Source organism: Geotrypetes seraphini, chromosome 8, assembly GCF_902459505.1.
Source record: "Geotrypetes seraphini chromosome 8, aGeoSer1.1, whole genome shotgun sequence".
NCBI classification, from domain to species: Eukaryota; Metazoa; Chordata; class Amphibia; order Gymnophiona; family Dermophiidae; genus Geotrypetes; species Geotrypetes seraphini.
The window spans coordinates 56624307-56636786 of NC_047091.1; the positions used below are offsets into that span (position 1 = coordinate 56624307).

The window sequence follows — 12480 nt, forward strand, 5'->3', positions numbered from 1 at the left end:
GTGCACAGTGAATAGTACTATTATTGTTGACACATCTACATGAGTACAGTTATATCATATAAGATGTATCTACGGATCAGAACATTTAGGAAACAATTCTATAATGGGGAACTTATACTTATATGTGCATAATGCAATAAATGAACAGAATACTGACACTGACTCACACATGTGCACAAATATGCAAATAAAGGTTAATATCCTTCTTAACAGCTATTTCTAATAACACTGGAATTCGCATCTCACTCAGATTGATAATAAAATACACAACACATATAAAGTGGCAAAAAATGGGCCGCAGCTTTATTGTCATAAAATCAGACTTTAACAAAAACTTAGAACTTTCCAAATACAGTGTAGCTTATTCTCAAAATTCTGGAGCTACTCGGTGGCGAACTAGCTCCTCTTCCAAAATTCACCCCCATTCCCCACTTCCCTTTCGGCAAGACACGCGGTGGCGCAGAGTCAAGCCGCCACCCATGGCGGTATCGCACATGAGCAGTTAACAAAATTTAATCACCCAATCTGTTGCATAGCTACACTGATCCAAAATTGTTTCCCCAACATAGAAATTTTCCGCCACGTGCGGAGACAGCTTAGCTAGTCACCGCACCCCCCCACAAAAGCTGCGGCCCCGGGGGCCCGCATAACAAGCCTCCAACAAATCCTGCACTGCACTTAAAAAAATATCTAGCCCAATATCTGACAAATGAACCCCATCTGCCCTCTACAACCCAGGGCAGTCAACAGTGAGCAAATCATGGCACAGAACTAAACCACCCATCATACCCAAAAACCTGGAAACTTCAGAATTAACACGTTTCCGGAGACGCTCAATACCTTCAACCTTACGAGCATCTCGCCAGACCAACCGGGGAATGATGCAAGACCATACAAAACGAGTGCCTGGAAAATAAAATGAGGCAGACAACAAATCTTGCTTCATTCTCCGAATAAGGTCCACTCCTCTAGTATAACATAAATCATTACCCCCAACATGAAAAACAATCACTTGAGGTGAAGAAAAACGTTGAGCTTGTAGCAAAGTCGGAAGAAACTGTTTCCACAGCATGCCTCTCAAGCCGAGCCATCTGATGCGGACTCCCAAATGCACCAGTCCCAGGTTCGGTCCCCAACGCGACTCCTTAGCTCGGCGCTGTGCCCAAAAGACATATGAATGGCCACAGAACCAAACACAATTATCCAGCAGCAAGGCATCTGTAGGAAAAACTGTAACAAAAAACAGATTAAACATGGACACTGTCTGGTAGAGCGCGCACATAGCGCTGATAACAAGCCGAACGCCAGCGCCCAATCCTGCACAACAAAGATGCAGAAGCTCCGCGCCTTGCAGCATAAGATGCCGCCCCAATTCTAAACGAATGTGTTCCAAATTGCGTCGGATCACAACCAACCGCTATTAAACACAATTTGAAAACAGCACCAAACTGATAACGCGTTAACGGTGCACCATTGGCATGCATGAGCCAAAATAAGCCCCCAACAGGGTGCACCGCCTCATACATTCTAGCACAAAGAACGAGACACACCACCCCAGCCCCCAATGCCCGTAACTCTACCCAAATTCCAGCACCCCGTTGGTCAGTTTTAGATTTACGAATGCGCAAACGCAAACAACGGTCTTGCAAAACCACATCTGAGACCAACAATCCAGTCTCCCCAGCAGCAGAAGCGGCAGGGGCAACGAGCTCACTAATCCTCAAGGCTGCAAAAAAGGCAACACTAAATGCCACTTTGAACAGACACACTTCAAAGGCATCAGTACAAACATTAGGCAAAGCATCCCAAAACTGCAACAACACTGCCGGAGAAAGAGGCAAACGCAAAGGCCTCAAACCCTGAGCACTGCTGGAACGCTGAAAGCCTTGAAATAATTTCCGCACCAAAAACGCAGCACAAGGATTAGTATAACCCAATAATTGGGATAGAAATGCCACGCTCGCTAAGGAAGAGCGCACAATACCTACCGACCACTCCTGCTGCCGGGCAAAAACTAAAAACTGCACCATTAAGGGCACTGAAAAAGGCAAACAACCACGAGAAACTGAATCCTCCAGAAAAAACAGAAAATGGCGCCAGCCAGAGCGATAGGACTTCCAAGTATTTACAGCCAGACTATTCCGCAGCAGCTCCGTTAAGAATCCAGCACTCTGCTCCACAGCTCCACCGGCATCACAGTAGGTTCCAGGTCCGCCATGGGGGCCAAAGCCCGAAAACGGGCCCACTGAAAACGAGATAATGCATCGGCAATCTCATTAAACAAGCCTGGAACATGCTGAGCAGTCAGAGTAATATTCAATTGCAAACATCGTAACACAATCAAACGCAGTAAGTCCACCAACAACGGACAATGAGCAGATTGTGCATTAACAGCCTGCACCACCGCTATATTGTCCGAAAAAAGCAGCACCTTCCTATGCTGCAAACGGTCACCCCAAATCATAGTGGCTACCCAAACAGGAAATAATTCCAAAAAAGCAATGTTAGCACCCCACCCCCGCTCATGCCACCAGACTGGCCAAGGTTGAGCGCACCAAGCTCCTCCGAAAAAGGCACCGAAACCAAAACTTGCAGCCGCATCAGTGAACAGGCGTAAATCTACTGAGGAGACCACTTCTTGCTGCCACACACAAACTCCATTAAAGCTCTGTAAAAACTGATACCATAGCCTAAGATCAGCCTTAACACCTGCCGTCAGCCGCACCCGAAAATGCTTTTTAAGAAGACCTCTGGAAAGAATGGCCAAACGGCGAGAGAAAACCCGACCCATTGGAATCACGCGAGACGCAAAATTAAAGTGACCCACCAAAGACTGAATCTCGTGCAAAGTCAACTTAGATTTCTTTAAAGCCTCCCCAATAGCCAGACACAAAGCCTGCACCTTAGCCACAGGCAGCCGAGATTCCATCCGAACAGAATCAAGTTCCACACCCAGAAAAACTAAGGATGTAGCCGGCCTTTCAGATTTATCTGACGCCAAAGGCACACCCAAACTCTTAGTCACTGCCTCAAACGCTGCCACCATCTCCGCACACTGAGGAGAACCCACAGGACCCCCGAACAAAAAGTCGTCCAAATAATGAACAATACAGCCACAACCTGACACCTGCTCAGTGACCCAATGCAAAAAAGAGGAAAAAGCTTCAAAATAAGAACATGACACAGAGCACCCCATCGGCATGCACTTGTCAAAATAATAACCATCCTGGAACTGAAAACCTAACAAATGAAAGGAATCAGAATGCACAGGAAGTAAACGAAATGCAGACTCTATATCAGCCTTCGCAAATAAGGCCCCCGGACCCAAACTGCGCAGCATGGACACTGCGACATCAAAAGAAGTATACTGCACAGAACAAAACAAAGGATCAATAAACGAATTAACACTGTACCCCGGGGGAAAAGACAAATTATGAATCAGCCTATACTTTCCAAACTCCTTCTTCGGTATCACCCCCAAAGGAGACACCACAAAATCAGGTAAGGGAGGGACCGGAAAAGGACCAGCAATCCGACCCAAATCCAACTCCTTTTTCAATTTATCCCGTACCACCTCCACCTGCAACTGTACCGAAGACGCATTATGACACATATGTGAAAGGGGGGGGCCAGCAAAAGGAATAACAAAACCCAAGTGAAAACCTTCCCACAACAATTGTGCAGCATCCTCCACCGTATAAAGCTGTAGCCATACATCCAAAATTTCCAAATTAATAGGCGAAGGGGCTTTAGCCATGTATGCTCCCCGGGACGGATCCTGCAGGCCGCATTCCCGCACCCCGGCCTCCTCCACCACTACTGACACACCGAAAGGCTGGGTGGGAACCGGCACATTGACTGCAAAGATGGCGGTATTTACAGGATGCCCTCTCACATCTCCCAGCATTGAACTGGAAACAAAAGGTACTGGGTCCTCCTCGAGCAGCCGACTGTCCATTACCTCCCCCTCTGCCCAGAAACCCCGAGGAGTAACGCTGTACTGCGGGAGCAGAGACTCCACTTGTAGACGCTCCCCCAGAAAACCCAGACCCAAAGGAACTGGTGGGACGAAAGGACCAAGACCTGGCTTGTGTCATCTCCCCCAGCCATAAATCCACATCCCTATAACCCCATGCCCAAGATTTATCTGCTGCCAAACTTTTACGAAACTGCTCATCGTAATTTAACCACGACCAGCCTCCATAGGTCCGATATGCCCTCAATATCATATCAGCATATCTTAACAAACCCGCATACAAAACAGGCCTAGCCGCACCAACTACCGCCGCATAAATATTAAATCCCAACAACCAGTTCATGATAGTACGCGGCACATGAGACCTCTTACGATAGCCTTCAGCCTTACCCTCCTCTTTTTTCTTATCACTCTTATCATGTTCCTTTTCTAACAAACTAAACACGTCCACAAATTTCCCTCTCAAAATTTTGTGCCGCAATTTTTTAGAAATACCACAATCAAGCGGCGCAATCTCACACATGGTATGACCATTACGAGTCACTCCTACTGCAGCAACTCCAGAGGTACTCGGCACTGATCCGGCCACTAGAGCCTGACCGACCGGCCGAGACAGCCTGTCCATACCAGGCACACACTCATCCTCAGAAGAAGAAGAAACAGAAGAAGGCTCTGAAGAATCATAAGAATCCGAGGACTGCCAAGCTGCCATCGGGTCCCCCAGAACCTCTCGCCTCTGCCTCTTCTCTCTATCCAAACGCCGGACCACATGTCGCAAATTTTTTAAAAAGTTGCGGTCACGCAACCTCTTACTAACTGACTTCCGACCACTCGAAACCACCCGACCAGACCCAGAAGATTCCAGACCCCCACCCAGTACCCCACCATTTCCCATTAACAAATCAGACAAAACCCCCAAAGACTCACCCGAAATAGCTGCCGGAGCAATGCCTGAAGGTCCAGGTAAAGGGTCAGGAACAGCAACTGCAGAAGGACGCTGACGTGCCCGACCAGCCGCAGACTCTGGGCCCACCCGCTGACGTGAGACTGCCCCACGACAACCAGCAGCACCCAGTCCACGTCGCAAACCCCTGGACGCAGCACAAACAGGCTGGGACGCAGCTACCGGACGAACCGCTCGAGTCCTAACCACAGCACGGCCCCTCCGAGCCCCAGAGCCCCTCCCTCTCCTGGAACCACCAGACGTGGTGACTGGTGCCATTTATACACAAACTCCTGACAAGTTCCCACAACTGTGAACTACCCTAGAACCCCCCACCAGAAACAAACACCCCCAGCCGTTCAAAAAGTCTCTGGCACACACCCACAACCAGCCTCCCCAAACACACACGTTCTCAGCACAAAACCCAGAATACTTGCCAAACGGGTGCGGAAGGGAAGCACAGCCAGTTCAATGTTCCCCACACCACTGCCTGCACCGAGGACTGCAGCGGCACCAAAACGAGGCTCCTGCTGCACACAAACCGGCACAGCACAGCAACGCGTCCTCCACGAACAGCCGGCACACCCGGCTCACACAAAAGCTCCGCCTCTGCCGGAAGAATACCGTGGCCACACAATCCCGGTGCAGCCTTGTCCGACGCAGCTCGCAGTCAGCAAAGGTATAAAACAGCACTGCAGGAGCGCTACGCGTCTGCAACACGTCGCCGAAGCAGGCACCGGCCCGACGCGCTGACCAGACAAAGACAGCGGCAAGGAGGTAAAACCCGACCCCCCACAAACTCTCACCAACTATACGCCCCCACCCTGCCAAAATCGCTAATTTAACCGAGTAGACTGTGTAGAAAATAAACCCTGGCACTGAAAACCAAATTTCCCTCACAACTCTAACCTTCCTACACTCCCTCCCACTTTAATTCTCCCTTGCCCGCCAATTCTCCTCACAAAAAACCCTCCAATCCCAGAGCCCCTTCCTCAGCCAATCCACACTTTCTCTCTCTACCCTATCCTTGCATCTCTTACTTCCATACTCCTCCCTTTTTCTAACTTGCCTAACAACCCACTACCTATTCTCCTAACTTCCTGCTAATATCAATTAACCCTTTTCCTCCCCAACCCAATCTTCGCTAGCTCATCCAGCGTTATAAGCCCGCAGATTAATCTGCAAGCCACTAAGTCTCTGCTAAGAAGCATAGGCCCTGATTCTATAAATGGCACCTAACTCGTAGGTGCCATTGAGCACAATGGTCAATCATACGCTAGGCACCATTTATAGAATCGCACCTAGCAGCGCCTAAGTAGTCTTAGGTACCAGTAGGCACACTCCCATTTATTCCATGGTTTTATTGGCCTAAATAAGTGCACCTAAGTCAAGCCATGCACAAAATCTGCCTAGAATTCACCCCCTAACCACGCCTATTTTCTGGTAGGCATCTCAGAGTAGATACCACTTTGATGTGGTAGGTGTCTACCAAGTTAGGCATCTAACAGGTAATTAATTTTTTTAAAATTTTTTTTAAATTACTTTTAATGGCACTTTTCAATTATCAGTGCCAATTAAGCCAAATTAAGTTAAATGCCTAGATCAGCTAGGCGCACCAATATAGACACTGTTGATAGAATCTGGACCATAGTGTCTAACTGCAAGGAAGGTGTACATAAGGACAGAGCATGGGTGGAGCTGCCGCTTATATTTGCAACATACAGAATACTGTGAGCAATGTTTACCCTTAATACTTCTGGGTGCATGCAGTTACACTAGGTCTATGGTTGGTATAACATTTTAGGCCCCTTACACTTATATTCTATAAGTGAAGCACACAGAAGTTTGAATCTTATCTAATTATTCATAAGGTTCTTCAGAAAGTTGTGTGGGTTGATAGCTCATCACACAGCAGCATTTGTCATTGATCCTGTTATTTTTAATGTTTGTTGTTGTTGCATTCAAAGTATTTTATAATGTACGTATATATATTATAACTTAGCTTTTCCTGCAATTTGAATCTTATCTCTTCCGACGTGAAATCACATTTTATCCATTTTATCAGGGTCGACAGACAAGAGATGCTTTGATATACATGTAGCACCTCGACCCTGATGAAGAGGGTGAAATGTGATTTCACGTTGGCAGAGATAAGATTCAAACTTCTGTATGCTTCACTGATTGTGAGTTTTGGTATTTGATATATGATCATCTGAATTGATTCATCTTCATATTCTAGTATAAGAGCAAATGGGCATCAAGATGCCATTATAGAATAGGCTCCTATCATGTGGCATCAGGTCACCTTAAAAAGGCAACCACTTACAGAATTAACTCCTTATTTTCAGGAACAGATTTTAAATTGACTGTTGCATCTTCCTCCTAATGCATTTAAAGATTCAACAGCTATTCTAAAATTGATTATAATTACTGTGGAAGTACAACATTATTACTTATTCTTGCTCTAATCTAATTTCCATCTCAGTTTTTTGTGTTTTTTTTAATGCATTATCTTATTCTTTTCAAGGAGAAGCAAAATTCCTCTTCACATTTTCACATGAAGAACTTGATTGCAACAGTCCTTACCTTGTTCTTTGCAGGAACTGAAACCGTGAGCACCACCTTGAGATATGGATTCTTAATTCTTTTAAAATACCCAGAATTTGAAGGTACAATTATTTTCCTGCATGACTGGGCTTACCAGATTTGCATACAACTGAAAGTCCTTGAAATTCAAGTTCTGTGACCATCATGGATATCCATCAGAGAACATGGGTTAATTATGACATTGTGTTAACAACAAAGCTACAGTAACTGTTATGAACAGAGGGGGCAGACTAGTCTCAAGTCCTGTAACACTGCTTTTCTTCTCCATACTAAGGAATATGGTTAGCTTATCTGAGGGTCCTTTAGAAGCAGAAAAAAATGATTTATTTGGAAGGACATATCTAGAAGGATATTGAGAAAAACAGATATTTTGTTATACCACAAAATAAAACTAAGCGGAATTCTTGCTGAAACTTAGAGAAACCTTGTTTTCTTGTCAAGTTTTGTTTGAGCTCTCATTGTTTTTCCTTTCAGAAAGGTTGCATGAAGAAATAGACCATGTGATAGGCCAACAGCGTAGGCCATGCCTGGAGGACCGGAACAAGATGCCATACACCAATGCTATGATCCATGAAATTCAACGGTTCAGTGACCTTCTACCATTGAGTCTTCCCCATCAAGTAACTGAAGACACCCATCTTCGAGGATATATGATTCCCAAGGTAATTTCTCCTTGTTTTTTTTCTATCCAGAGGTATAGCCAAACATTCAGTTCTGGGGACCTGAATCCAAAGTATGTAAACACAAAATTTTGCCCTGCTCTCTTGGTCTCTTCTCTGCAGAGTCTGCCTTTCTCTAAGTGCTCCCTCCCCCTAGGGCACAGTTTGGGACTTAGTGGTGTCCTCACAACCCTTACATGTGTCTCTCACCAGCATAAAACCCTCCGTTCTGGTTAAAGTTTAAATCTTCTTCTTTCAATGAATCCTAGATCATACATAAACAAAAATCTTACCTTGAATATTTTTCTTCAATCTTCAATTATGTGTTCATAAATGCAGATCAAATACCTTATAAGAAATATATCTTATATGGCTACTTCTTAAAAAATGAAAAAAATCTTTTCAAGTGAAAAACTTATTTACATGGTTGTATGCCTCAGATTTTGGAGCAGTATACCCAATTCAGGGTTTTGATCACGTAATCATGTACATGTTCCTGTCTGGAATCGGCAGAAGAGTGGTGTACTGCTGCTAAGTCTCTGTTGCTCCATTGCATTAAAAGAACTGACGCAGCGGGTAACCAGTTAGTCCCGCAAAACGCAGGCCGCGTCGGACCTGATTAAAAGAAACAATTAATTTCAGCAACGGTTCCAGGCAATATGGGCGGTGCAGTGCAGCTAAATCGCTTAAATACAGCATTTGTGAGATAAGTACCGCTCTTTAAACTTGAATTTTGAAAGGTTTAAGAAAAAGGAGTTTGCTTTACACCAGTCTGCCGTATTCCTATTTGAAATAACTTGTGTGGCAAAAGAAAACAACGTGAAGATAATTAAGTGTTGCATGAAACATGTAGGCAGCAATTTGCCTTTTTACAAATTGAGTTTTGAGTAATTTATTAAAATTGAATAATGTTTTAATGTTTATTGTTGCTGCATTCAAAGTATTTTTTTTTAATTATTTATTTATATAGTTTTACATTTTCATCAAACATAACAATCTTGACAAAGGATCAGAATATGCACAGATAGGAAATAAAAATTTAACATATGCATATGCATAAATGTATTAGAAATACAAACAGCTATTTAGTCCACAAATAATGGATTCAAGACAGGGAAATAAAAAATAATAATACATTCCACTGTAATAAGAAAATTATCCTGAATAGAGTAACAGCAATGGTTATCCATGCTACAGCCGATAGTCAGGTCATAAATCAATGGACTAAACCAACCCTTCCTTTGGTCCTAAAAAATCTATTAATTGTTTAGGTTCAAAAAAAGAACATTTTTATTTTGATAGGAAATAAAACATTTCGCTGGAAACTTTAACAAAAAAAGTAGCTCCGAGGGCTAGGGTTCTGGGCCGCAAGGCCAAGAACTCCTTCCTATGCCTCCGAGTTTTTTGTGATAAATCTGGGAAAATCCTAACATTTGAGCCCAAAAATTTATCATTTAAATGGGGGAACTATAAACGTAAAACATATTCCCTATCACTTTCCAGAGCTAGAGTCAGCAAAAGAGTAGTTCTATCTGTAACCACCTCAAGAGAACTCTCCAAAAATAAAGACAATCTACATTGTCCTTAGATGTTTCCTTAGGGGTCGACTCCCCTTGAGGTCTCTTTATATCCAAGTAATAAGCCCTAACAATTGGAGGTAAATTTTCCAAAGGAATGGCTAGGACTTCACGAAAATATTTTCTCGCCATCTCCACTGGGGATATGACTGGACATTTGGGAAAATTCAAGAGTCTCAAATTATTTTTTCTAAGTGAGTTTTCAAAATTCTCCAATTTGTGTGAAATAAATAATCTTTCCTTTACCAATTCCAACTGGACAGTCTTTACTTCATTCAAATTTTCTTCCTGTTTCTCCAATTTTTCAGTTAATTTAAATAGGTGTAAACCTTGCTGTTCCATTTTGGAGTAGATAGTTCCATAGTCATTTTTAATAGTTGAAAGATTCAGTTTTAGGTTGGCGTTCATTATAGATATGGCCTGCCACAGCGCCTCCATATCAATCTTTGCAGGTCTTTTCAATTCCCCAAAACCAATGTTGTTCCCACTAGAAGTTCCTCTCACCTCTACTTCACTGGTGGTGGGGGTTAATTGAACTTCCAAGCCTACATCTTCCTCCTGAGTTGCCAGTGTTGGCATCCCTCCTCTGCTGGAATCCAGACTCCTCTCACCGAGCTGCTGGGCTCCTGCAGCTCCCTACACCCATCAAACTTCCGGGCTGGAGAGGAATTGACCTTGCTCCGGACTCAGAATTGTCCGGAGTACTCCAGCGCCGAGGTCTCCCAACAACTCCGGGCTCACCTCCGAAGTAGCGTGTGTCTCCACACCTGAGCGGGCAAAGGCAGCCAAAATCGTTTGCTGACTTATCTGCGGAGCAACAGATGCCGAAGGGTTAGGGCGAACTGTCCCTTTCCTTTTTCCCATTGTGGGTCAATCTTTACTGTGGTAAGTAAACAAAAAAAGTCAGCGACTCTCTGCCTCCCGTTCAAGCGTACGTCCTCGACGCCATCTTAAATCCGCTATTTCTACGCCTTTGAGATTTTTTGTGATAAATCTGGGAAAATCCTAACATTTGAGCCCAAAAATTTATCATTTAAATGGCAGAAATATAAACGTAAAACATATATTTGCTAGAGTCAGCAAAAGAATAGTTCTATCTGTAACCACCTCAAGAGAACTCTCCAAAAATAAAGACAAATCTACATTGTCCTTAGATGTTTCCTTAGGAGTCGACTCCCCTTGATATAATATATATGTACGTATATATATTATAACTTAGCTTTTCCTGCAATTTGAATCTTATCTCTCCCGACGTGAAATCATGTTTCACCCATTTTATCATTTAATAAGTAAAAGTAGAGAGGTGGTTGGTAACCTATGATGTTACAGGAACATGTACAAGATTACCTGATCAAAACCCTGAATTGGGCATATTGCTCCAAAATCTGAGGCATACAACCACGTAAATAAGTTTTTTACTTGAAATTTTTTTTTTTCATTTTTTAAGTAGTAGCCATACAAGATGTATTTCTTATAAGGTGGTTTATTTGATATATAGTTTATAGCACTTTTCAACCACCAATATTTCTTTTTGTTGGTGTCATAAATGCAAATCACCATTATTTGAAAGTTAACATCCCCGTGCTGATGATGGCCAGCGTTTCACTTAAAAAAGCTGTTTCAGGGCAAACGGGATCTAAAAAAACAATATGGAGTATTAGTTCATCCTCAATTGTCTCTTTGAACACAAAGGGCCAAATTCTATAAACAGCACCCCGACTGTAGGTGGCGGTAGGCATCCTACCGCTGTCTAACCAGCCAATTGGGATGCATGTTTTCTAAAAAAAAACAAAAAAAAAAAACCATGAGGCAGGCTGCCTACACTGTAGACATCTGTCACAGGTGCAGGGAGGTGACTAGGGATGCTTAAGCTAGCCCGAGGCTGAACGTTGGCATAGTTGCCAAAGGCTGGACACAGAAATGGCCTTAGGCAAGCTTATGTGGGCCTAGGCATCTCCCTAGGACTGTGATATGCACCTAAAAAGTAGGCCATTGAAATGCTGGCCTACATTTCAAATAGACGCGGCCGCTAAACTGATTGCGGCAAGGAAATTTCCCTGCCACGAACAGCTGAGCAGCCGTGGCAGGGAAACCTCGAACCCCTCCTCAATCCGGCCAGTAGTAGGGATGCCCACTCCCTACCGCCACCACCCCCGAAAATGCCCGTGGTAGGAGGGATACCCACTTCCTCCTGCTACAAACTCCAAAACAATCCTCGACAGAAGGGATGCCCACTCCCTCCTGCTGGCACCCCCAAACACATAAACCCTCCCAAAGCTCACCTGGACCCCCCCACCGTACCTTTATAAGCAAGGTCAGCCGGAGGATTGCCTATTGCCTCCGGCTAGCAGGCCCACCTCATCCGAATGGTGGGCCTTCCCTGGCCAGAGAGAACGACTGACAACAGAGGGGGAGTTGGAACTAGACATTCCTATCATTAATCTGTCAGATATACTTTTAAATAACATACAGACTAGGGTGTTGCAAAAGGGTCGTAATTTTGTTCCTACTCGCAAGTATAATGTCTTTCAGTCTAGGACTGATTTGTTTCATTTTCAAGGAAACTGCAGATTATTGAATTTTTCTCTAGAAAATCCAGTATTCCTACAGAATCATGCATTATAAAGAAATCCTCTAAGTGGATTCCTCCTGGCATTAAAGATCCCATCATTGACACGCTTTCCAAATGGGTAGTGCGTGACCTAGCCACATTAGCGA

At 44.0% G+C, this 12480-nt stretch overlaps 1 protein-coding gene across 1 annotated transcript in view; it reads left to right on the forward strand.

Moving 5' to 3' along the window:
- The window catches only part of LOC117366198 (cytochrome P450 2G1-like), a 45741-nt gene that overhangs the window by 19522 nt on the left and 13739 nt on the right, over positions 1-12480 (forward strand). Inside the window, exons 6-7 of the mRNA XM_033957406.1 lie at positions 7447-7588; positions 8001-8188. Coding sequence (XP_033813297.1) covers positions 7447-7588; positions 8001-8188 — 330 coding nt within the window. The remainder of the gene's footprint in view (positions 1-7446; positions 7589-8000; positions 8189-12480) is intronic.